Genomic DNA, 24453 nt, shown 5'->3' with positions numbered 1-24453 from the left:
CTTCAATGTTAGGACGGCCACCAGGAGGTGCTGTAGACTTTTTCTAAAGTTGACAGTGGCAGTAAAGCCACACAGTGCAGAGACGTCTCAATAAAGTGTCCACGCTTTGTCTAGTGTGTACGTCTAACATGCAAGCCAACGCCACTGACTTCTCCTGTAGGCATTACACACAGACAATCGATATGGAACTCTTCACTGGCTATGTAAATACCAAAAAGGCTTGATGATCTGTAGGCTAGAAGGAGAATCGGCAGCTTTGTAGATGGAATTTGAGTTGGAGCTTAACAGTGATTACCTTGCTTCTCTGTATTTTGAATGTGATCAGTAGTCACGAATGTCATATCTCAATGCTGATGTACCAAGAACTCTTTGCTCCTCCCCAGCTAAACCTCAACTCAATAACAAGCAATCTTTTAGGGAGAAGACTATGTCCTGGTAGACAGTTTCAGCCCCCATGTTGCAAGATTTTACATTGTAACAGGTGTTACCTGCTACAGTATATGGTAGCTTATATTTTCAATTATGTGCCAGTAAAGACTTTTACTGAATTAAGTGTCTCATTCTTCATTAGGGTTACCGGGTTCAATATCCCATATGCTATCTTCTGCCGTTGTGCCCCTTCTGCAAGGCACTTTACCACCAATTCTCTAGGGGCGATGCTCTCCCATGCTCCCAGCCTGTGATGTGTATGTTGTGTGTCTATTTGGGTACCATGACAGCAAAAAAAGTAAGAATTTCCATGCAAATAGACCAATAAAGCAAGCATAGTATTGTAAAAGTTTTGAATTTCAAGTTGATTGATGTAGGTTAATTAACTCTGCCCAGTTTACCAAACACCTAATTGACCAACTGTATTCCTCATCAGCCAAATTCATACTGAATATATAAGGCTGTGAACTGATCAGGCATCAGTCAAGCACAGGCAAGTCGTGATATCTACGTGTCCACCCCCAATTAGTCAATCACGTGTGTTTATTAGCGGACCCTAAAATAATGTTGACTGTGTTTTTCTCTCGTTTCTCATCGGCCGTCCCTTGTCGTTTCAAGTAGCTGCAGGTCCTCTTAAGTGAATTTGCAGTCTCCGGTTCGAAGCATCATGGCCAAGACCGTATTCTGCGATTCCATGCCACTGCTGGATTTACACAAGAAGGTGAGTTCAACGTTTAAATAGGATGCGTAAAGTTTATTTAACGTCCCATAAAGTGTCCAAACATTTAAATACGCGCAGGTGACCCACAGCTGCGTGTTTGTTTATCCCTTTCCAAGTAAGAAAATGGAATATGAACTTTCTGGGGTTGGGACTGGTTTCATAGAAAATGGAATATGAACTTTCTGGGGTTGGGACTGGTTTCATAGAAAATGGAATATGAACTTTCTGGGGTTGGGACTGGTTTCATAGAAAATGGAATATGAACTTTCTGGGGTTGGGACTGGTTTCATAGAAAATGTGTAGCCCTTGATCATGACGCTCAGTTCCATTACACGAAGGCATCTTCTGTACGGGGGAGTTTTGTTAAGGGTGTTTTCACATATAGTCCTCTTTAAAATAACTGATCTCAGTCTTTTAAAGTGAACTCCGGGGTAAAAAATAATAAGGCTGTTTATGTACTACCCTTGCCTTTGAATGAGGACTCAACTCTTTTTCCAGTTCACATCAACTTTCTTTTGGCCTGAGTCCTTTGCTTTCACATTGCTATGTTAAGAAAATAACCAATATATTTTTTCAACATCAACTCAGGTTTTTCAACAGGTTTTTACCAAGTGCAGGATAAGCCATTCCACCAGAACATGTTATAAACAGCTATATATACGCTAACCACTTACATTTTGGAAGAATTTACTACAGATAATGCTGTGATGAAAGGTGTTCACCCAATGTAGACTAATACCCCTTTAATGTCCCTATTGTCTTCTCACGCTATTCAAACCACACAATCGAATATTCCGTTTATGAAGCTGTGTTGGCCTCTGTCACATATTGCAAACAAATAATCTGAACTAAAAACATTTGATAATCACTAATCAACATCCAAAAACGGCACAATTTTTTAACCCTTCGAACCTGCACATCGTCATCCAACACAATCTCACACTCAATTCGTGCAAATATGTACAAAAAGTGTTTCAGCAGATTGTGTTGTTGTGCGGCTTGTTTCGTGTGAAAATTCGTAGGAAAAGGCCATTTTTTGTGCGACTTGATTCATAGGAAAATCCATTTTTGGGGGGCTAACTTTGGAAGATTCTTTGGGAAGTTATTGGAGCAATGCATTTTGTGCAATGGTGTTCTACACTGCCTTTTTGTGTGTCCTACATTCATTTTATTTTTGATTAATGGCAATGCTGTTTTCTATGCTTGTTTTCACTTAATAGTTTGGGATACTGGTGCTATGTTGGATTGTATGAGGGTTGTCATATTGGAGTAAAAAGCTTTATTTGTGTTATTTAAATTTTTGGGGTATTGATGAATGTATTTGATTGGGGAATGGGGATACATATTCATGATGGGAAATGAATTCAACAATAAATGTAGGGAAACAGAAGACCTGCAAAAAATAATGCAACTATAACAAGGCTGGACTATGATCAATTAAGCAATATCAATGCGGTTAAACAGGTTCATGTAAAATAATGAATTATGTTGGCTTTAACTTATGGCACTTCCAAAGTCGTTTCATGGTCATGTGAATCATGTTATGTACTTAGGCTATTGTAACAAGGCATATGCCAGCATTGTAGGTCTACTGCCTCTGCCCAGAGGAATACTAGGCTTTCGTGACAACGGCCATTAGAGTTCACTTTACCACGTATGAGCACTGGTTAGAGTCCCTGTTGCAGCTCACTTTGCCAAGTATGAGCCCTGGTTAGAGTTCCTGTTGCAGCTGTCAATTTCCTCTGCTACATTGGTGCCAGCTTTGGGATCACATCCAGCTCACGTCTAGTTATGTGATCTAGTGGTTGGATGCATTCTGTTTTTCACATTGTGTTGGGTGTAACTACATTCATCTATCTAGTGAACAATGGGCGTGACGGATAGAAGTAGTCACTACAGGTGTACATCCAAGTTGCCTGAAGCTGAATGGAAAGTGCTATGCCCTGACCAGTTATTCAGAAGAAAGTATTCTGTGACTGTCTAATTTACATAAGTAAAATGACCAGTGTGGACTCAAAACAAACACACAGTACACATTTTAAAAATGACCTGTTTAAAGTGTTATTACAACCATGGCGTTCTGTTACTGAAGCTTGTATATCAGATAATCTGACAATGATCCACATCATATGGGTAGACAAAGTGTGTTATGCAGCAGAACACAACTATCCTTGTTTTAGGATGCAAACCAGTAATATGAATCTCTGTTGATCCATCCTGGGGGTTAGGGTTAGGGTATTGAATCAATTTCAAACTCCTACACCACTTTTCCCAACATATTATAACCCTGTAGATTGTACATAAAAAATTAAGCTGATATAACTTGTATTTTTTATTATAGCCGAATGGCTTCAGACTGAGCATTCCTGACCATTTATTTACGGAGAGCAATTTTTGTTTTTAGAACATGTCATGTCCATTTACTTATAGTAGTGTGTTGATTAATTATTACTTTCTTCTGTGTAAAAATGCCAAATATACCAAAAGCTAAAAGATGCAGGGATTTACAACTATTTAAGTATGTTAATCATTATTGAAACATGCAAACTACAAACATTTAACCAGTTAAAGATAATGAATACATACAACTAGATACAAATATTTGATCAAAAGTAATTCATACAAAAGTCAAGAGTTGGCTATAACATGAGTACAAACAAGGTGAGTGTGTGTGTGTGTGTATAAGTGTTTGGACATTATAATACACAGTCATAAAATGTATCCCCATTCCCCAAACACCTTCATTGATACCACAAAAAAAAAAAAAAAAAATCCAATCTGCCAACCCTCATAAAATTCGACATAGCCTTGTATAAAATGCATTATGAAAAATTGTGTAATGTTTAAGAAAAAGTGGAGCCTTGTGTAATGTAGGCTCCACAAAAATAATAAATGCGTTATGAATAAAATCATGTAGGCCTACTGTTGCCTTCACAAGATAAGGGCCTTTCTGACTACAAGTGCACCTGTATCCCAAAGAATTAAGCCAAAACAAGCATAGACAACAGTATTGGCATTAATAGCATTATTTTTTTTAAAGTAAGGCTACTATTATAATTATTTTGGTGATAACCTGGCTGTTTAACAATATTGTCTTGTTAACACGTTTAAATACATGTGGGACACAAAGGCAGTGTAGAACACCATTACCAATCATGTATCGCTCTAATAACTTTCAAAAGATTGTTCTGAAGTCCCCCCCCCCCCCCCCAAAGAATGTCTTTTCACATGAATTAATCCACAAAAACGCACAAAATCTGCTGAAATGCAACACAACCAACATCTTTTCTCTTTTTTAGTGTTATGGCAGGGAAAACTGTTTTACAGTAGTCTCGCATGTGGTGTGGGAATAATGACAAGCGAACCTGGGGAGCTTTGTGTTCTCATTGACCTAAAAAAGGGAACTGGACCGAGGAATTCAAGCGAGATGGTCTCAGTTCGTTTGGCTTCGGTGTCTCTTGACGGGTCTGAGTTCCTTTGGCGTGTTCACACTGAAAGAAAATTGGGCAAACCGCACTGAGTTCACAAAAATTGGATTAAAGGGACCAAGTGTGAACACTCTAACACACATGGCGGTACAGTTTATGAAGCATGAAGACCTTACCTTTCATATCAGCAATAAATAATTTTCAAAAAACAAAGTAAAATTGATACGCACCTATATAGGGTTCCCATATGGACATATCGCCATGTCACATTGCTTGTTTACAGAAGACTGATTGTGCTACCTTGTGCTAATTATACTGAACAAAAATATTAATGCAGCAATTTCGATTTTACTGATTTACAGTTCATATAAGGAAATTAGTAAATGTAAATCCATTAGGCCTAATCTATGGATTTCACATGATTGGGCACAGGCGCAGCCTGTTTGCAACTGCACATGGGGACAAAGATTGTACTTTTTGGAGAAATGTCCATTGGTCTGATGATAAACAAAAATAGAACTGTTTGGCCATAATGACCATCGTTATGTTTGGATGAAAAAAGGGTAAGCTTGCAAGCCGAAGAACACCATCCCAACCATGAAGCACGGGGGTGCTTTGCTGCAGGAGGGACTTGTGCACTTGACAAAATAGATGGCATCATGAGGAAGGAGAATTATGTGGATATATTGAAGCAACATCTCAAGACATCAGTCAGGAAGTTAAAGCTTGGTCGCAAATGGGTCTTCCAAATGGACAATGACCCCAAGCATACTTCCAAAGTTGTGGCAAAATGGCTTAAGGACAACAAAGTCAAGGTATTGGAATGGCCATCACAAAGCCCTGACCATAATCCTATAGAAAATTTGTGGGCAGAACTGAAAAAGCATTTGCGAGCAAGGAGGCCTACAAACCTGACTGTTACACCAGCTCTGTCAGGGGGAATGGGCCAAAATTCACCCAACTTATTGTGGGAAGCTTGTGGAAGGCTACCCGAAACGTTGGACCCAAGTTAAACAATTTAAAGGCAATGCTACCAAATACTAATTGAGTGCATGTAAACTTCTGACCTACTGGGAATGTGATGAAGGAAATAAAAGCTGAAATAAATAATTCTCTCTACTATTATTCTGACCTTTCACATTCTTAAAATAAAGTGGTGATCCTAACTGACCTAAAACAGGGAATTTTTACTAGGATTAAATGTCAAGGATTGTGAAAAACTGAGTTTAAATGTATTTGGCCAAGGTGTATGTAAACTTCCGACTTCAGCTGTAGGTAGAGTTATTAAAGTGACTATGCATAGATGATAACAACAGAGAGTAGCAGCGGTGTAAAAGAGGGAGGGCATTGCAAATAGTCTGGGTAGCCATTTGATTAGATGTTCAGGTGTCTTAAGGCTTGGGGGTAGAAGCTGTTTTGAAGCCTCTTGGACCTAGACTTGGCCCTCCGGTACCGCTTGCCTTGCGGTAGCAGAGAGAACAGTCTATGACTAGGGTGGCTGGAGTCTTTGACAATTTGTATGGCCTTCCTCTGACACCGCCTGGTATAGAGATCCTGGATGGCAGGACGCTTGACCCCAGTGATGTACTGGGCCTTTCACACCACACTCTGTAGTGCCTTGCAGTCGGAGGCCGAGCAGTTGCCATACCAGGCAGTGATGCAACCAGTCAGGATGCTCTCGATGGTGCAGCTGTAGAACCTTTTGAGAATCTGAGGACCCATGCCAAATATTTTCAGTCTCCTGGGGAATAGGTTTTATTGTGCCTTCACGGCTGTCTTGGTGTGCTTGGACCATGTTAGTTTGTTGGTGATGTGGACACCAAGGAACGTGAAGCTCTCAATCTGCTCCACTGCAGCCCCGTCGATGAGAATGGGTGCGTGCTCGGTCCTCTTTTTCCTGTAGTCCACAATCATCTCCTTTGTCTTGATCACATTGAGGGAGACGTTGTTGTCCTGGCACCATACGGCCAGGTCTCTGACCTCCTCCTATAGGCTGTCTTGTCGATGATCACTGTTGTCATCTGCAAGCTTAATGATGGTGTTGGAGTCGTGCCTGGCCGTGAAGTCATGAGTGAACAAGGAGTACAGGAGGGGACTGAGCACGCTTCCCTGAGGGGCCGCTGTGTTGAGGATCAGCTTGGCGGATGTGTTATTACCTACCCTTACCACCTGTGGCGGCCTGTCAGGAAGTCCAGGATCCAGTTGCAGAGGGAGTTGTTTAGTCCCAGGGTCCTTAGCTTATTGATGAGCTTTGAGGGCACTATGGTGTTGAACGCTGAGCTGTAGTCAATGAATAGCATTCTCACATAGGTGTTCCTTTTGTCCAGTTGGGAAAGGGCAGTATGGAGTGCAATAGAGATTGCAACATCTGTGGATCTGTTGGGGCGGTATGCAAATTAGAGTGGGTCTAGGGTTTCCACATGATAAAATTAATGTTTTGTCAACTCCGGCAGATTTTGGGCTAACGTCAACAAGTGCTGAAAGATCTTAGAATAGTTGTTTTTGTTTGGGATTTTCAAATGAATAATTTTCCATATTTTACCAATGTTTGTATATAAAAAAAATTGAGGGCAAAAGTGTCTTGAATATCTATTTATATTTGAAGAATTATGGCCATCACTGTTGTGCAACATCTGCTTAAACAATTGACTTCTTTGCTGTGCTAGACTTAAGGGATGTTTGCTTTATAAATGTTTTATGTTCTAAATTTTGGAAAAACATGCCAAAATTCTAACGAAATTAGCCCTGTGGCATTTAATAGTGCTATAAAACCAAAACGTTTGGAGATTTCTATTACGTATTTGAATCATCTAATGTTAGAATTAAATAAAGGCCTTAACACTTGTTGGACAATAATCGTAATGGAGTTGACATAAATCCCCAATCGCATTTTATGAAGAAAAAAAGTTGTTCCTTTATGTGGTGTGATAGCTCAGCTATTCCCAAATTTAGCTACTTGTAACTTGTCAGAAATGTCCAGATCAACTAGCTCATGTCAGCTGTTTTTTAAGATATGTTTATTAGCTCATAGATTTTGTTGTAATATTTGAGTCACTCATATCACATAAATACACATAATGGAAACATGTAAAGAATTGCAAGAAAATTTGCTTTAACAGCGCTAAAGTTCCGCTTGTCTTCTGCGGTGACTTTACCCACGCACGGCTACCGCTTGTGGAACTGTGCTACACCACTTGTCCGGGTTTCTATCGTCTCTCTGGCTGAACCATCAGTGCTCTGTCTGCTAGCAGCATGTGCTCGTTTGCCTAACCCCGCCTTTTTAGGCTCTGCTCACGTGCTCGAGCAGATCCGTGGCAGTCATTGGCCGAGAAGCGTTAAATACGTCATTCTGCCGTACGAGAGCCATGTGGATGTGTTCTGGACCAGCTGACTGATGAACTATGGCACATTTCACATCTGAGAGACACGTGAAATGTAGCAACAATCTAGCATTTCTAATTCACCCTGTAGGGAAGGAAAAACATGTATGCATGTATCTATTTTTAAATCACACCATGTATGTATCTCTTTTTAAATGTATCTATTTTTAAATCACACCATGTATGTATCTCTTTTTACATGTATCTATTTTTAAATCACACCATGCTTCCCTGTCGTTCTTTTCTCATTAGTCCAGTTGACAAAGGCTGTTCATTTAGTGTAGCCTAGGGTATAGCAATACAAGTCCAGTAACCCAAAGAAACATGGTATAGAAATAACAGAATAGGTAGAGCTTTGTCCCCATACAATTAGGTAAATTAATAGGATCTCTGTCCCTATGATATTCTGTCCAAAACCTCTCTTAAAATCCTGACGTTCTCATCCAGTCACGTCAGCTCAAAACTCATGTGGTCCCCACCCCTACACGTGCCCAGAAAACGATGTAGTCTTTATTATGCTACATCCTCCCAGATTGCTTGCGCGCGGCCCTTCCGCCCCAATCTCTTGATATCAACTGAAACAGTTTGTCATTCTAGCAAGGGAAGGGTCATCACTAGTCAGCCGAAAAGTCATAAACCCTGAAATATTTATTCAATGTATCTTCTTAAAATTCGATTATAACCTCACTTTAACCTAAACCATACTCCTACCCTTATACTTAAATTACGATCAAAAAGCACATTCTTTTTTTCATAAATGTTTACAATATGCCTGTAGACAATTTTAACTTTGTGGCTGTGGCAACTAGTGGAAACCCGCAGGGAGGTCTAGGAGGCGGGGCCATTTTCAGGTTGGGTACCGATTATCAATTTTGGAATTAGGACTCGTCTCGTAGGATCTAACCGTTAGGCTATAGGTAGTCTTCACATCCCGTTAGCTAGTTTATACATTGAATGAGATAGATGTAATAGAAACGCAGCGATAGACACGCATAGATGACATTCCATAAGGAAAGCGTTGAAAGATAGAGCTAGAAATTGGGTGCTCTAGTCAACAATACGGCGAGACGGAGCGCTATGCAAGTGAAGTCAACCACCAGTGGCAAAGAGTCTAAATTGATATTGGAGGTAAGAGGTAAGGTGTTGGTGATTTTCTTTTAAATATACTTTGAGACTTTTGAAACAATAATTTGATGTAAAAGGTGCACTGATCACAGTTGCTTTATATGTGGACTTTTTGACCTGCTGACCATGCTTAAGCAAGTATTAAAACATTTGACAAATATAGTTGTCATGTTCTTTCTTTTGATTTATTTATTAGGCCTAAATATTTCTGACTTATTTCCTGCGTTTTGTATATCGCATTTGCTAATGTGTAAAGCAATAGAGCAAGTTTGTCTGTTCTGCCGAAGTTGTGATGTTACATAAGGGAAAGGGGAGGAGCCCCCAGTTGTGACAGCGCACGTTTGATACCCATCATACACGTTTGTCCTAGTGGCCCTTTGTTTACAAAATAACACCACAGAAAGTTACCTATAAACAATTGCTTAGTCGGAACGTCATAAAACCTGCCATTGGGTATCATCATGTACAAGAAAGTGTCAGTTCTCAGGGGGCTATATAGTCGCACAACCTTACTTTGTGCCCCTCTAAAAAGCTTGAGGTGCAAATATATTTCATTTTGTCAGCTATTGTTTATTACATTGATTTTTAACCAATATTTCTGCTTACAAGTCCCATGACTGACTTAAAGCTCTTCTCCACGAGACACATAGGTTTTCCTCGACAGTTGAAATTCAGCTGACAGTGTGGGTAGTCTAATGGTCAGAACAGAAAGGATGGGGTCGATCGGGTCAGACTCATGGTGGGGCTTTTTCTCTCTCTTATCCTGGACATAAGATACTGTCACTCAAACAGAGAAAATTGAAAGATTTGGGGAAAGAGAGATGGAGGGAGGAAATACCAAATTGTGTAAACATGTCTGTCAGAACAGGGTTGACCTATAGGGTGACAGTGTTACATAAAGAACCACATCCGCATACAGTATATCGCTCTAAAGACTAATCCCACACACATGAATGTGCTAAATCACTTCTGAAGCTCTCATGTCCATGGTAACCACCATGATTTAACGTCTCCCATCATGCCTGGTCAACACATGCAAAAACGGTGTATTTTGTCATGGTGATGTTTAATTAGTGGGTGGATGTGATATTACCAAACACACATAGCCGCAACCCCCCTTCCCCACCCACCCACTATTCTCACGACACGCACGTACAGTCCACACACACGGGACCCTGATGTATCTAGGAGTGAAGAGGAGGAGCCAGGCAAAGGGAACAGGCTGTGGAGGGGGAAGTGACTAAGGAGGAGGAGCTAAATCAGAGATTATGTATCCAGCAGCATAATGTCATTTCAACACATAAAAATATTCAATGAGTAGTTTTTATTTTTTCTGCTACTTGGAGCCAAGGTGTTTCTATTTTTATGACAGTAGCTTTTTGAAGTACCATAGGCCGATGCATTTTAAAACATATTCCATGGAAATGTTACTCAGTGGTGTATTTGGTTCTCCACCAGGACGCAGTATGCCTCTGGAACAGGCTTGTCTAAGTGGGCGAGAGCCACGTGCATCCAGTAAGAATGCCGAAGACAGGAGCAACACTGCCACCCTGCTGGCCTCAAGGAGTACTGCAGACACAGAGTCCAACAGAAGAGGCTCTCGCTGCGGCTCTGAAAAAGATTCTGGATATTCGGGTGAGGGAGAACGTTCCGGACACTCACTCACTCCAAAACGTGTCACTCACCCACCCCCTCGCTCTTTCTCACTCAATGTGTTTCCTGTAAACTCTCACACTGCCAGACTGTGTGACCATCATGAGTCATGACACACAGGGTGACACAGTGTTACACAGGCCAGGCAGTGCAAGTCACAGCTTCCAATAGGATGAATTACTGACTACAGTATGACAAGTATGTGACGTGCAACCAACTAGTCTGAGGTGTTGTATTCCTAGATAGAGAAGGACACACGTGTAGTCTACATGCTCACTGGCCTGTCCCCTCCTCGCCCTCCTTTCGCCTTTCCCCTCTATTTCTGTATCTATTTCTCATTTTTATTTGTTACTCCGTTTAGTTTTGCTGTCCTATGATTGGTCACCTCCTGCCATGTCTTTCTTCACAGTTTCATGCTCTCGTCCTGCCACCTCTTCAATGCTTTTCAATTAGGAACATTGTTTAATTGGAAATTTGGTTTACTTTATCAATTGACTACTGAAATGGAACTGACCTCAAGCCTGTAGACCTCAAGCCTGTAGACCTCAAGCCTGTAGACCTCAAGCCTGTAGTCTACTCAGTAGTATTGCTGATAGAATTCCTTTATGATGAGTAGTAGATTACTGTCCTTGATGACGTGTGAGTATGACCTCACAGATACACATGACTCACTCAGTAACCAGTGGGAAACGGTATAAACATAATTGTGTGTCATTTCTTGTGAGGACAGCTCCCATCCCCCCTGTATTCCCCTTCAATCCGTCTGTATTTCTTCAATTCTTTACACTCATCTCTTCCCTTAACTTGCTTCTCTCTCTCTCTCCCCTTCTTCCTCTCCTCCAGACAACAACAGCTGCACAGACTGGCTCCATGCGGATAGAGAGAACCAGGGCAGCAGCGTGAGTGAGCCCAGGGAAGGGGAGGGTCTTCAGAGCCAGGTCAAGCCCGAGCAGGCCCCTCTCCAGGGGAATCACATCCTGGTCCCCAGCCCAGGAAGCCCTGACCTCACTGGCTCCATCTTCATCATCAAGAACGTGGTGCTCAAAGAGGTGGGAGGCAGGCTTGAGGTCAGTTCCATTTCAGTAGTCAATTGATAAAGTAAACCAAATTTCCATTTAAAAAATGTTCCTAATTGAAAAGCATTGAAGAGGTGGCAGGACGAGAGCATGAAACTGTGAAGAAAGACATGGCAGGAGGTGACCAATCATAGGACAGCAAAACTAAATGGAGTAACAAATAAAAATGAGAAATAGATACAGAAATAGAGGGGACAGGCGAAAGGAGGGCGGGGAGGGGACAGGCGAAAGGAGGGCGGGGAGGGGACAGGCAAAAGGAGGGCGAGGAGGGGACAGGCGAAAGGAGGGCGAGGAGGGGACAGGCGGAGGAGGAAGACAAGGTGATGGGGACAGGTACAGGTGGAAGAGGAGGTGACCGGTAGATGAGGAGGAGTAGACAGATGGAGGAGGTGACAGGGACATGTGGAGGAGGAAGAGGAGAGGGGTGACAGGGACAGATGGAAGAGGAGGTGACAAGTGGAAGAGGAGAGGGGTGACAGGTACAGGTGGAGGAGGTGACAGGTACAGGTGGAGGAGGAAGAGGAGGAGGTGACAAGTGGAAGTGACAGGTACAGGTGGAAGAGGAAGAGGAGGTGACCGGTAGATGAGGAGGAGTAGACAGATGGAGGAGGTGACAGGTACAGGTGGAGGAGGAAGAGGAGAGGGGTGACAGGTACAGGTGGAGGAGGTGACAGGTACAGGTGGAGGAGGTGACAGGTACAGGTGGAGGATGAAGAGGAGGTGACAGGTACAGGAGGAGGAGGAAGAGGTGACAGGAGGAAGAGGAGGTGACAGGTACAGGTGGAGGAGGAAGAGGAGGAGGTGACAAGTGGAAGAGGAGGTGACAGGTACAGGTGGAAGAGGAAGAGGAGGTGACCGGTAGATGAGGAGGAGTAGACAGGTACAGGTGTAGGAGGTGACAGGTACAGGTGGAGGATGAAGAGGAGGTGACAAGTACAGGAGGAGGAGGAAGAGGTGACAGGAGGAAGAGGAGTTGACAGGTACAGGTGGAGTAGGAAGAGAAGGTGACAGGGACAGGTAGAAGAGGTGACAGGGACTGGAGGAAGAGGGGGTTACAGGTGGAAGAGGAGGTGATGGGGACAGGTGGAGGAGGAAGAGGGGGTTACAGGTGGAGGAGGAAGAGGAGGTGACGGGGACAGAGTGTGAGGAAGAAAGCATCTGGAAATGAGTTGTCTAATAAATGTCACTGTGAACCAGGTCAGAATGACCAAATGGTTTTAGGGATGTATTTGATGGCACAAGACTCATCCTTGTTCACAATCCTCCTACAGCAAGTCCGCTCAAATAAGTTTCCCTTTTCTTTACAGTATGTGTTAGCACGAGGAGTTGCCTCTCTTTCTCTCATCTTCCCTTCATCTTTCCTTTCTTTTTGGCTTCAATTACCCCCCCCCCCCCCCCCCCCCAGAATGGCTCAGACCATCACCTCCAGAACCAGCTAAACTGGGAGAACAGAGGAGGAAGCTCCAATGACTCTGGCCCCTGTCATGTGATCCTGGTTCAGCAGCCCAGTGAAGCCTCGGCCTCACCCGCATCCCCAAAGCCCAACAGAACACAGTCCTGGAGATCTGACAGCACAGCTATGAAAACAAAAAGCAGAACCTACCTGCCCATTCTTAAGTCCTACCCTCGTATCGCTCCCCATCCCAGTAAGAAGCCATCTGACAAGACCCCAGTGGACCCCCATGGTAAGGGGACTGGCAGGGAGGACCAAAGCCAGGACAAGAGGATGTGTACAGAGGACAAGAGGGATGAGGTGTCCACTACTACTCACTTACTGACACCATCCAGAAAACATGTCCGCAAGCAGCCAGACCCCAAGAGAAGCCTGTCCCACTGGAGGAGCCCTGCCTCCTCCCACTCCCCCAGCCCCCGCTCTCCCTCCACACTTTCCAGCTTTGTCTCCCGCTCTATGTCCAGCTCCGACACCACCACTGCCTCCTCCTCTTCCGGTGGCTCCTCTCCCCTATCGGCCAGGAGGTGGCCCCGCAGGCACGGTCCAGGCCTGTCCCTGTTCAGTGCGGCGCGTGACAGGCGCTTCCTGAACACGGTGGGCATCCTAAGCCAGTCAGGCCTGCTTGACATCACGCTGCGCACCCAGGACCTCCTCCGCCAGAGCAACGCCACAGACCGAGACATCGCCCAGCTCCGCCAGCACACACAGCTGCTGTACCAGGCTGCCAACCACCACAACAACAACCCCTATAACAGTGACCCTGATAATAACGACCCCAATGCCAACACAGCCAATGCGGGCTGGGAGAGGATACACCAGGCTATGGCTCAGTCAGGCTGCTACCCCAGCCTCGAGAACCTGAGGAGTGAAGAGGATCACAACACTTATAGTCCAGAGCCAGGAGTGGGAGGGGACGCCAGTTTCAAGAGAGATTCAGTTGACCCTAATATTGCCACTCGTACCCACAATGGGTTGGAGGCCCCGGCCCAACCCTCGCCCCTCCTGGCCCCCATGTCAGATCTGCTCCCACAGTACTGCCCTGTTTCCCTGTCACAGCATTCTCCAGTCAGCATCACCACGTCCCGCTCTCACTCTGGGCAGGCCAGTGCCAAACCCCCTGAGACAGTCACCATCATGCCCCCTGACAGTTCCACCCATGGTGGTCTTCTCTAGCACCTGCCCAAGGAAAGACAGGGCACCTGGCCAGTTTGTAACCCTCTAACAGTCACTTCACTTCAGCTCCAACGAACCCAAAGTATGTAGTCTGTATAGTAACATGTTTCTGACGGTTACCCCGACAGAGACATTAATAGCCTCCCAAAAAAAGACTATGTTTTGGCCTCTTCAAAGACTGCTTGAGGAAATTCCTAGAGAGGCTGAGGGGAAGAGGTTGAAGGTTTAATGACGCGTGAGACAATGTCGACAGGACAGCACAATGCTACACTGTATATTTCTGGACAGCGTCTGAATACTACTCATTGCCTGCCATAAAAACTCAGCTTCAGCTTACCATTTAGTGAGCTGAATATCAAGACTTGTTGCATTTTGATAAACTTCACTACGTATAGAGAAATTATACTGACAATGTACATTATTTTTGTATTTGCCATATATAAAACAGACTGACCAGGTAAATTCAGGTGAAAGTTATGATCCCTTATTTATGTCATCTGTTAAATACACCTCAATCAGTTAGTGTAGATGAAGGGGAGAACACAGGTTAAAGAAGGATTTTTAAGTGCCTTTGAACAACAGGCTATGGTAGTAGGTGCCAGGCGCACTGGTTTGAGTGTGTCAAGAACTGCAACGCTGCTGGGTTTTTCACGCTCAACAGTTTCCTATATGTATCAAGAATGGTTCACCACCCAAAGGCCATACATTGGAGTCAACATGGGCCAGCATCCCTGTGGAACGCTTTCCACTCCTTGTAGAGTCCATGTCCTGGTGAATTGAGGCTGTTCTGAAGGCACAAGGGGGTGGAACTCAATATTCCTAATGTGTTGTACACTCTGTGTATAAACGTATCGTATGGTTAAAGATGTCATTGAAACATAAAAGGCTATCTCATTCAGGATCTTGAAGATCCTACCAGGGAATTATGTATTAACATTGGTCTTTGATTGTTTTAGTATTGACAAAACCAGGTGTGTGTGTGTTTGCTTCTTGAGTCTCATCTAAGGGAATGCCAATACACACATTTCTATGTGACATAAAGACAGTTAATTTTTTTATCTACTTTAATTTGTGTTTTTAGATAAGCATTATTTTGTGGGGAATTCATCAATGTTTCTGATGTCTAATAAGGATTATAAAAATGTAATTGAGGTAAAGCACTAATTTACGTAACAAAAATGCTATTAGTTAAAGTTGCTTTTATATTGGCCAAAAATGGTCTTTCATAATAAGAAAGTGACAGAATGAGATGATGAGATGACCTTTTAATAGTGACTACAACTGCTACCATGTAAACTGGAGTGACTTCAGAAAGGTACATCATGAGCTGCCAGTAACCCATGTTAAGCCTTGAGTGGGGACAGTTGAAAGAACATTGTGTTTTGTTTAGTACAATGACCATCTGCAGTGTCTCTAGGTTGCTCGCTCTGTGCTTGGGCTATGTTCTTTCAAATGTATTGTGGTGACGCACTGTTCAAATATGGAACATGATGACACTGTATTGAAACATGCACCATTGTTCATTATCAATGGTATTCTATCAACATGTTGGTAAGGATACAAGAGTGCAGCTAGATGTTGTGTTAAGATACATGATCAGTATACAAAGAACTTTGACGCAGAAGCTTTTCTAGGTGTGTGTCAGTTCATTTGTCCGTGGGTTCCCCTGCTGCGGTCATGAGTACCTCCATCTCTGCTCCAGAGGTCATGTGCTCCGGCTTAGTCTTTCTCTTCCGGGTCAACGGGAGGTCATGGTCCGGCCGACACAGGTGGAGGAAACGCTGGTGAGTTGAGGGGAAAGTCAGCACATCAACATGTAAAAACTGGTTAATGATTCAAGTGAGTTAGTTGGTTTCTTAAATACTTTCTGGTCATTTTGCAGTGAATAAATTATACCTCCCACTCAGTTTACAAAAATAATTTTAGATCTATAAGTCCTCCAATTTGATCCTTTAAACATAATTATCCTATGACCAATCCATGAAGAAAACCGTGTTTGAACACCGGTCACAGGTCAGTCACACTCACCTCTCTATGACTGCCTGTCCCGGTGCAGATCTGCAGCAGGGCCCACCCGGGGACCAGGACGATGGAGGAGAGGGCCAACAGCCAGCCCAGAACATGCACCCATCCTGGGTACACATACCAGCAGTTGAAGGTCAGGGGCTGGTACTCCACCAGAGAGCAGATGAGCGACACCTGGGAGAGACGAGAGGAAATTAGGATTTCTTCAACATGAAGATATGCTTTTAACATTTAAAGTAACTCCAGATCAGTCGTTTTTGTTGCTCTTGAGAACACTATCATAATTTTATCTCTCGAAGACGTGAGCATGTGAATAGTTGCTTGTGTAAAGCAAGTGAAAGTTCATGCAACAGGTTCCTTCTGCTTAATAGCTGAGCTGCCATGAATGTATAACCTATTGCAGTGTGATAGTGCCATCTGTTGGTGTCTTATAGAATTGCACAACCTTGAGTCTTGCATGCCATTACTGCCCATCAAAGCCTGGAACTCACCAGGGAAACCAGAGGGGTCATGTAGAGCCAGAAGAGCTTGAAGATGGGGTTAGGCCTCATTCCTATCGTGTCCTCTATCACACCATACACTCTGCACCTGGTGGGTTAGATTGGGTAGAGACAGACATGTTAATGTGTCCGAGTGGCGCAGCAGTCTAAGGCACTGCATCTCAGCGCAAGAGGTGTCACTACAGTCCCTGGTTTGATTCCAGGCTGTATCACATTTGGCCGTGATTGGGAGTCCCGTAGGGCGGCACGCAATTGGCCCAGCATTGGCCGGGGTAGGCCGTCATTGTAAATAAGAATTTGTTCTTTACTGACTTACCTAGTTAAATTAAATAAATATCTAGATGTTGGCATGTTGCATTGATATCAGGTTTATCATCTCAATAAGACTGATACTGGAATGATACTGGTTTGTATTTATATAGGATTCTATGGCACCACAGTGTTTATATGTATATGTTATATATCTTTTATTGGGCATGCAATCATTGACAGAAATATATTCCAGTTTAGTTCACAAGCGTTTCGCTACACCCGAAATAACATCTGCTAAACACGTGTATGTGACCAATATAATTTGATCAGCCTCGCCAAATATCCATTCCATGGCCCCGAACACAGAGAGGAAGAGCAGGCAGGTTCCGTTACAGGCATAGTAGTCAAACAGCTGGAACACATACATCCCACCATGGGGACAGGAGAAGAGAGTTTTGAGTAGACCACAGCTACACACACACACACACATGGTGAGAGAGAGACACAGCGAGAGGGGTGAGAGACAGCAGCACCTGACACTGCCCACCTCCACTATACCCCCCCAGATGACCAGCACATGCAGCCTAGAGAAACAGACTGGTAGAGATTGTACACAAACAAACATGGTCTTTAATGTTGTGGCCAACTGGAAGATCAAGCTATGTTGAATCCGTAAACTTACTCCCAGAATTCAGTGGCTGCAAAGGCTGAGTTCATCTGTCTGGTTTGAGAGTGGAAGTCAACACAGGCTTCTAATCAGGTAGAGAGAACATAATGTATGATACTGTACAATACACAGTACAATACATGCGTTTAAATGGTCTAAGTTCCTCATTTGTTCAGCTGATCATCATTTGAATAACCAGTGCACCTTCTCCTTCATGGACTCACCTCCACCATTTTTGTAGCAGAGGTAGGGGAACTTCCACATGTTACCTAGGCCCATCACCTTCACCAACATTTCCTTCTGACCCAGGTCGTCATCCTTTCTTTTTCTTTTGTCCCGTCTCTCCCATATGTCTGTCCGTCCATTGTGTTCTGAACGCTGGTATCTATTCCAAGTTCAGCCAGCATGACTGAAGCAGCATGAGTCTGAAATGTACTCATTGACTCAGACAGACACATTCCAACTGCTACCGTTGAGTTTGGACAACTACAATCCTTCAATAAGTTACTGAGTCCTGAAAGGACCCTACTCAAAGACATGGGCTCTAGAGTACATCAATAAGTTAGCATGATGACAATTTACAAATCGGGAGGAATTGCATTCCATCTTCTTGCACTCATAAAGTTGTTTATTTAATTTAAATCAAAGGGGCTTTTGCTTTGTCTCAACGATTAACACCTGTCTTCTCTTTATATCTATGTCCACAGTTCCCAAGACACGATCCAGCTTCTGGAGGGCCAGAATCTTAACAGTAATTGGCTGTCTATTGTTTCTGACTGTTGTTCTGTTGTGGAAGAGAGGAGCCGCAGTCAGAGAGACCTCCACTCTGACTCCCAAGTCTGACCACGGCATGATCCAGTCCTCATAGCAGGTACTGTCTCAACGTCAACAGTGAAGAGGCAACTCCGGGATGTTGAAAAGAAAAAGCCATATCTCAGACTGGCCAATAAAAAGAAAATATTAAGATGGGCAAAAGACAGACACTGGACAATGGAACTCGCTGTTGATGTTGAGACTGGTGTTTTGCGTGTACTATTTAATGAAGCTGCCAGTTGAGGACTTGTGAGGTATCTGTTTCTCAAACTAGACACTCTAATGTACTTGTCCTCTTGCTCAGTTGTGCACCGGGGCCTCCCACTCCTCTTTCTTTTCTGGTTAGAGCCAGTTTGCGCTGTTCTGTGAAGAGAGTAGTACACAACGTTGTACAAAGAAGGCCAGTTTTATTGCTTCTTTCATCAGAACGACAGTTTTCAGCTGTGCTAACATAATTGCAAAAGGGTTTTCTAATGATCAATTAGCCTTTTTAAGCGATAAACTTGGATTAGCTAACACAACGTGCCATTGGAACACAGGAGTGATGTTTGCTGATAACGGGTCTCTGTACGCCTATGTAGATATTCCATAAAATATCTCCCATTTCCAGCTACAATAGTCATTTACAACATTAACAATGTCTACATTGTATTTCTGATCAATTTGATGTCATTTTATTGGACACAAAATGTGTTTTTCTTTCAAAAACAAGGACATTTCTAAGTGATAAAGATCTCATTCCATAGCATGATTAGTGTCTGTGTGTCTGACTGGAAGGTACCAGGGAGAGAATGGCTCGGGGCCAGACCCTGGTCTCTACACAATGAGGACAGTATTTACAGCTGATACTGTTTGCTATGAATTATTTGTAACCTTGTGACCCATTCCCTACATCTGTTGTTTGGCATGAACATCCAGGAGGATGGACTTTGCTATAAAATTCTGTGGCTCAAATCCGCTCGTTGAGTTCTCAGTGATCACCTCCAGGTGTGATTACCGACCAGCTCCATTACTGCAGTAATTAAATAATAAAGTTGACTTGTTTTGAAGAAATGTAAAAGTCTCTCCTTTTTTATTACAATAATTTCACTACACCGGTCAACATTCACAAGGCCGCAGGGCCAGACGGATTACCAGGATGTGTACTCCGAGCATGCATTGACTAACTGGCAAGTGTCTTCACTGACATTTTCAACCTCTCCCTGTCCGAGTCTGTAATACCAACATGTTTCAAGCAGACCACCATAGTCCCTGTGCCCAAGAACACTAAGGAAACCTGCCTAAATGACTACCGACCCATAGCACTCACGTCTGTAGCCATGAAGTGCCTTGAAAGGGTGGTCATGGCTCACATCAACACCATTATCACAGAAACCCTAGACCCACTCCAATTTGCGTACCACCCCAACAGATCCACAAATGATGCAATCTCTATTTCACTCCACACTGCCCTTTCACACCTGGAGAAAAATAACACCTATGTGAGAATGCTATTCATTGACTACAGCTCAGCGTTCAACACCATAGTGCCCTCAAAGATCGACAGTAAGCGTAGGACCCTGGGACTAAACACCCAGTTCATCACTGGGGACAAGCTTCCTGCCGTCCACGACCTCCTCACCAGGTGGTGTCAGTGGAAGGCCCAAAACATTGTCAACGACTCCAGCCACCCTAGTCATAGACTGTTCTCTCTGCTACCGCATGGCAAGTGGTAGGGGAACACCAAGTCTAGGTCCAAAAGGCTTCTTAACAGCTTCTACCCCCAAGCCATGAAACTCCTGAACATCTAATCAAATGCCCCCCCCCCCACCACCACCACCTTCTGTGCTGTTGCTACTCTGTTATTATCTATGTATAGTCACTTTAATAACTGTACCTACATGTACATAGTACCTCGATTAACCGGTGCCCACACACCTGCAGGACGCTGACTATCTGTCTCTGGGAACAGGATTTCTACAGCCATAGCAACCGGGTGGAGATGCGTCAGCGTTCCATATACCTCCACCGGCTGCAGCCTGGGCAGCCAGCCTTCCCTGTAGCAAGAGGTACAGTTAAAACACATTGTGGGTGATATGAATGAGATTTGTGTTCATGGTTCTCACTGTCTACCTGTCATCCACAGAGGACACTCCTACCTGTTTGCAGAGACAATCTCCTGCGCAGGCTGACCCAGAGTCAGCAGTACCCTCTACTGCTCACCCTCGGGTACTTCTGCACCTACCCACCCAAACCACAAGGTACGGAGGCCTAGCTATATTCATCCTTGTGTAGATTGTAGAACTAACATTTGAGTCAGATATATTGATTAAGTTATTTGTAATCTTTCAAAAACCTTGAAATATGGTAGGCCTATGTTCAAACGTCTGCAAGCTTCAACATGAGTGTGGTATCCATTTGAGAAAGTCTCTGTTACTCTTTATAATAACTGTGAGCGGACCAAGTCATTTGGTGTCACTTTAAAGTGGAAAGGTGGAATAAACTAGTCAGGAGTAGGTTTTCTTGATTGAACACAGTTCTCTATTGAGAGATTTCTGACAATACAAACACTCCAACACAGTCAGTGAGAATCTCCCAAGGAACAGCATACATCTTCTTCTTTAGATGAAACAGGAACACAAGACGATTACCTCTAAACTATAATAACAACCACAGATTTGTCACCGTCTTAATGGATCTTCTTCGATCGCTCCCCTCTCTTGGTAGCCATTCTACAGAGATCGTTTGTCTTCCCCCCTCTGCTGGTTCCATCCTCTCTCTTATAGGGGAAAGAGAATCAGTCATTAGTACCGTCAGCTGTGCTTAATTGCCTCTGGTTACCTTGTCTCACATGCCTTGTTGGGCTACTATCCGTGAGCCCAGCCTGCCCTCTGGTGGTCCTTCCACATAACTTTATCTTTGAATAATCCAAATAAATCTTTATAAATGCTGTTTCTCAGGGAAATGTAGTCACAGGGGGTGTACTGGACAGCAGTTGCCACCAGGGGTTCAAGGGGGATATCAATAAGGACAGCACCTCCCCACTATTCTCCCCCCATCCCTACCTCCATGTGGAGGTTGCCCGCCTCGCTACCACGGCAACCCTTACTGTGCTCGGAGAGACCTCCGAGACAGTGTGCATTACATTACCTTCCTCGGGTGGGTTTATGTAGCGTTCATTATGATGTTAAATGCACTTTTTTTAAATGCAATTTGATATGATTACATTTGAATTTGATCTATAGACAATCCAATATACATTTGTGCTGATATACTGAACATGGTACAAATACAGTACTTATCACATAATGTGTTGAATCCACTCGTGTCACAATGTTTCCTTCTGTTGGCTGTACTATCCTGAGGGCAGACTGTTTCCTTCCGTTGGCTGTACTCTCCTGAGGGCAGACTGTTTCCTTCTGTTGGCTGTACTATCCTGAGGGCAGACTGTTTCCTTCTGTTGGCTGTACTATCCTGAGGGCAGACTGTTTCCTTCTGTTGGCTGTACTCTCCCGAGGGCAGACTGTTTCCTTCTGTTGGCTGTACTCTCCCGAGGGCAGACTGTTTCCTTCTGTTGGCTGTACTCTCCCGAGGGCAGACTGTTTCCTTCTGTTGGCTGTACTCTCCCGAGGGCAGACTGTTTCCTTCTGTTGGCTGTACTCTCCCGAGGGCAGACTGTTTCCTTCTGTTGGCTGTACTCTCCCGAGGGCAGACTGTTTCCTTCTGTTGGCTGTACTCTCCTGAGTGCAGACTGTTCAGTGTGAAGCAGCCTCCAGCGCTGGTGTTTGTTATGGACTCCACAGGCAGCATGTTTGAGGAGATCACCACTGCCCGCCTCCGTGCCCACTTCATCATCCAGACCCGCGCCAACACCCCCGAGCAGTCTGGCACCTTCCTGCTGGTGCCCTTCTATGACCCAGGTGAGGGGAGAGGGCATGACCGGGTTAGGGGTCAGGGTTAGGGTCAGGGCCAAGCCCCTGTGCCGAAAGTGTGTTACAGGCAAAACTCCTTTCTTCAGTTTATTTAATGTACACATACTAATCACCTTGCCCATCCCTCTATATGTCATCATTTCCTGTGTAGTATCCCTGATATCACATCCTGTCCCCTTCTCCCCCAGGATCCTGACATGTCTCCCCCATCTTGTTCCACCATGCGAGTAGAGCACACCTGCCCAGGCCAGATGGACTGTCTCTCTGGCTGTCTCTCGAGCCTGGCTTCCCTCCAGCTCTCCGGGGTCAGGGCGTTCTCACCCTGCTCCGCAGCCCCACAGACCCCCCCAGGGGACAGCCTAGAGGAGAACCAGCCCACCCCCAACCACAACCAGAGAGACAGGGAGCAGACAAGCCTAGCACAGGGAGAGAATGGCCATGCTGAACTGAGACCCAGGCTGGTACAAGGTAACCCTGCTCTGAATGTGGCCCAGTGGACAGGTGGATTGCCCTGTGGGTGAGGTACACCTCCCCCTGCTGCGAGACAGGGCTGGCAATGTGAGGCGCTGCCATCTGACATCCAGCCAGCAGAGGGGTATGTGGGAGAGGAGTGGAGTGTTAAACAGGGCTGTAGAGAAGCCACTGCAAAGTTACTTCCTGTTTCCATTGTTGTTGAGTTTGATTTGGACTGTTCCACTGTAGGTTGATGTGGGAATATTTCTCTATGTCAAATAAGCTTAAAGATGTTCTGTAACCAAAAGGCTTCTGTTTTTATGGGCCACTTGAAGAATACTTTAGACTTCAATTCCTCACTTGAAAATACACTGTAACTGGAAACCCGACACTGGAAAGCAGACAATGATTAATTAAGTTGTGTTTTTTTACATTTACATTTACATTTAAGTCATTTAGCAGACGCTCTTATCCAGAGCGACTTACAAATTGGTGCATTCACCTTATGATATCCAGTGGAACAACCACTTTACAATAGTGCATCTAACTCTTTTAAGAGGGGGGGGGGTTAGAAGGATTACTTTATCCTATCCTAGGTATTCCTTAAAGAGGTGGGGTTTCAGGTGTCTCCGGAAGGTGGTGATTGACTCCGCTGACCTGGCGTCGTGAGGGAGTTTGTTCCACCATTGGGGTGCCAGAGCAGCGAACAGTTTTGACTGGGCTGAGCGGGAACTGTACTTCCTCAGAGGTAGGGAGGCGAGCAGGCCAGAGGTGGATGAACGCAGTGCCCTTGTTTGGGTGTAGGGCCTGATCAGAGCCTGAAGGTACGGAGGTGCCGTTCCCCTCACAGCTCCGTAGGCAAGCACCATGGTCTTGTAGCGGATGCGAGCTTCAACTGGAAGCCAGTGGAGAGAGCGGAGGAGCGGGGTGACGTGAGAGAACTTGGGAAAGTTGAACACCAGACGGGCTGCGGCGTTCTGGATGAGTTGTAGGGGTTTAATGGCACAGGCAGGGAGCCCAGCCAACAGTTTATAACACTTTAATAACACTTTAGAATAAAATACAAATTTAGACATTTATGGTCTATTTACGTTTATGTTATAGGCTATTTATACAGAACATTTGGGGGGGGGGGGGGGGGTCAAAAGGATTACTTTCTCCTATCCTAGGTATTCCTTAAAGAGGTGGGGTTTCAGGTGTCTCCGGAAGGTGGTGATTGACTCCGCTGTCCTGGCGTCGTGAGGGAGTTTGTTCCACCATTGGGGGGCCAGAGCAGCGAACAGTTTTGACTGGGCTGCGCGGGAACTGTACTTCCTCAGTGGTAGGGAGGCGAGCAGGCCAGAGGTGGATGAACGCAGTGCCCTTGTTTGGGTGTAGGGCCTGATCAGAGCCTG

The 24453-nt window shown here is 44.4% G+C and overlaps 2 protein-coding genes and 1 pseudogene across 5 annotated transcripts; 2 read left to right on the top strand and 1 right to left on the bottom strand.

Moving 5' to 3' along the window:
* Positions 1-690: 690 nt before the first annotated feature.
* LOC139549448 (CLOCK-interacting pacemaker-like) lies at positions 691-16345 on the top strand. 4 transcript variants are annotated; one of them, XM_071359969.1, is made up of 4 exons: positions 691-1150; positions 10542-10718; positions 11580-11803; positions 13218-16345. In XM_071359969.1, the coding sequence occupies exons 2-4, from the start codon at positions 10550-10552 to the stop codon at positions 14436-14438; spliced, it is 1614 nt and encodes a 537-aa protein (XP_071216070.1). In that variant the 5' UTR covers positions 691-1150; positions 10542-10549; the 3' UTR covers positions 14439-16345. The 4 variants fall into 4 exon arrangements, with proteins under 4 accessions (XP_071216070.1, XP_071216068.1, XP_071216067.1 ...); XM_071359967.1 differs by lacking the exon at positions 691-1150 and adding an exon at positions 4940-9093 and having other exon boundaries at positions 11580-11785; XM_071359966.1 differs by lacking the exon at positions 691-1150 and adding an exon at positions 4940-9093.
* LOC139549451 (sodium- and chloride-dependent GABA transporter 2-like) lies at positions 15689-21446 on the bottom strand. The gene is made up of 4 exons (XM_071359976.1): positions 21360-21446; positions 16955-17051; positions 16467-16637; positions 15689-16219 (listed from the first exon to the last, which is right to left on the bottom strand). The coding sequence occupies exons 2-4, from the start codon at positions 17012-17014 to the stop codon at positions 16085-16087; spliced, it is 366 nt and encodes a 121-aa protein (XP_071216077.1). The 5' UTR covers positions 17015-17051; positions 21360-21446; the 3' UTR covers positions 15689-16084.
* Positions 20183-24178, top strand: LOC139549656 (von Willebrand factor A domain-containing protein 7-like; annotated as a pseudogene).
* Positions 24179-24453: the final 275 nt, after the last annotated feature.

This window comes from Salvelinus alpinus, chromosome 22 (genome assembly GCF_045679555.1).
Source record: "Salvelinus alpinus chromosome 22, SLU_Salpinus.1, whole genome shotgun sequence".
NCBI lineage: Eukaryota > Metazoa > Chordata > Actinopteri > Salmoniformes > Salmonidae > Salvelinus > Salvelinus alpinus.
The sequence above is the reverse complement of the archived record's forward strand: the minus strand, read 5'-3'. Positions and strand labels throughout refer to the sequence as shown.

Excerpts from the sequence above, each read along its gene's own strand:
- LOC139549448 (XM_071359966.1), top strand. The coding sequence starts at position 9,036 with ATGCAAGTGAAGTCAACCACCAGTGGCAAAGAGTCTAAATTGATATTG. Across the intron at positions 9,094-10,541 it reads ATTGATATTGGAGGTAAGAG|GACGCAGTATGCCTCTGGAA; the intron begins GTAAGGTGTTGG and ends GTTCTCCACCAG. Across the intron at positions 11,804-13,217 it reads AGGTGGGAGGCAGGCTTGAG|AATGGCTCAGACCATCACCT; the intron begins GTCAGTTCCATT and ends CCCCCCCCCCAG.
- LOC139549451 (XM_071359976.1), bottom strand. The coding sequence starts at position 17,014 with ATGAGGCCTAACCCCATCTTCAAGCTCTTCTGGCTCTACATGACCCCT. Across the intron at positions 16,638-16,954 it reads TGACCCCTCTGGTTTCCCTG|GTGTCGCTCATCTGCTCTCT; the intron begins GTGAGTTCCAGG and ends CGTCTCTCCCAG. Across the intron at positions 16,220-16,466 it reads GGACAGGCAGTCATAGAGAG|CGTTTCCTCCACCTGTGTCG; the intron begins GTGAGTGTGACT and ends TCAACTCACCAG.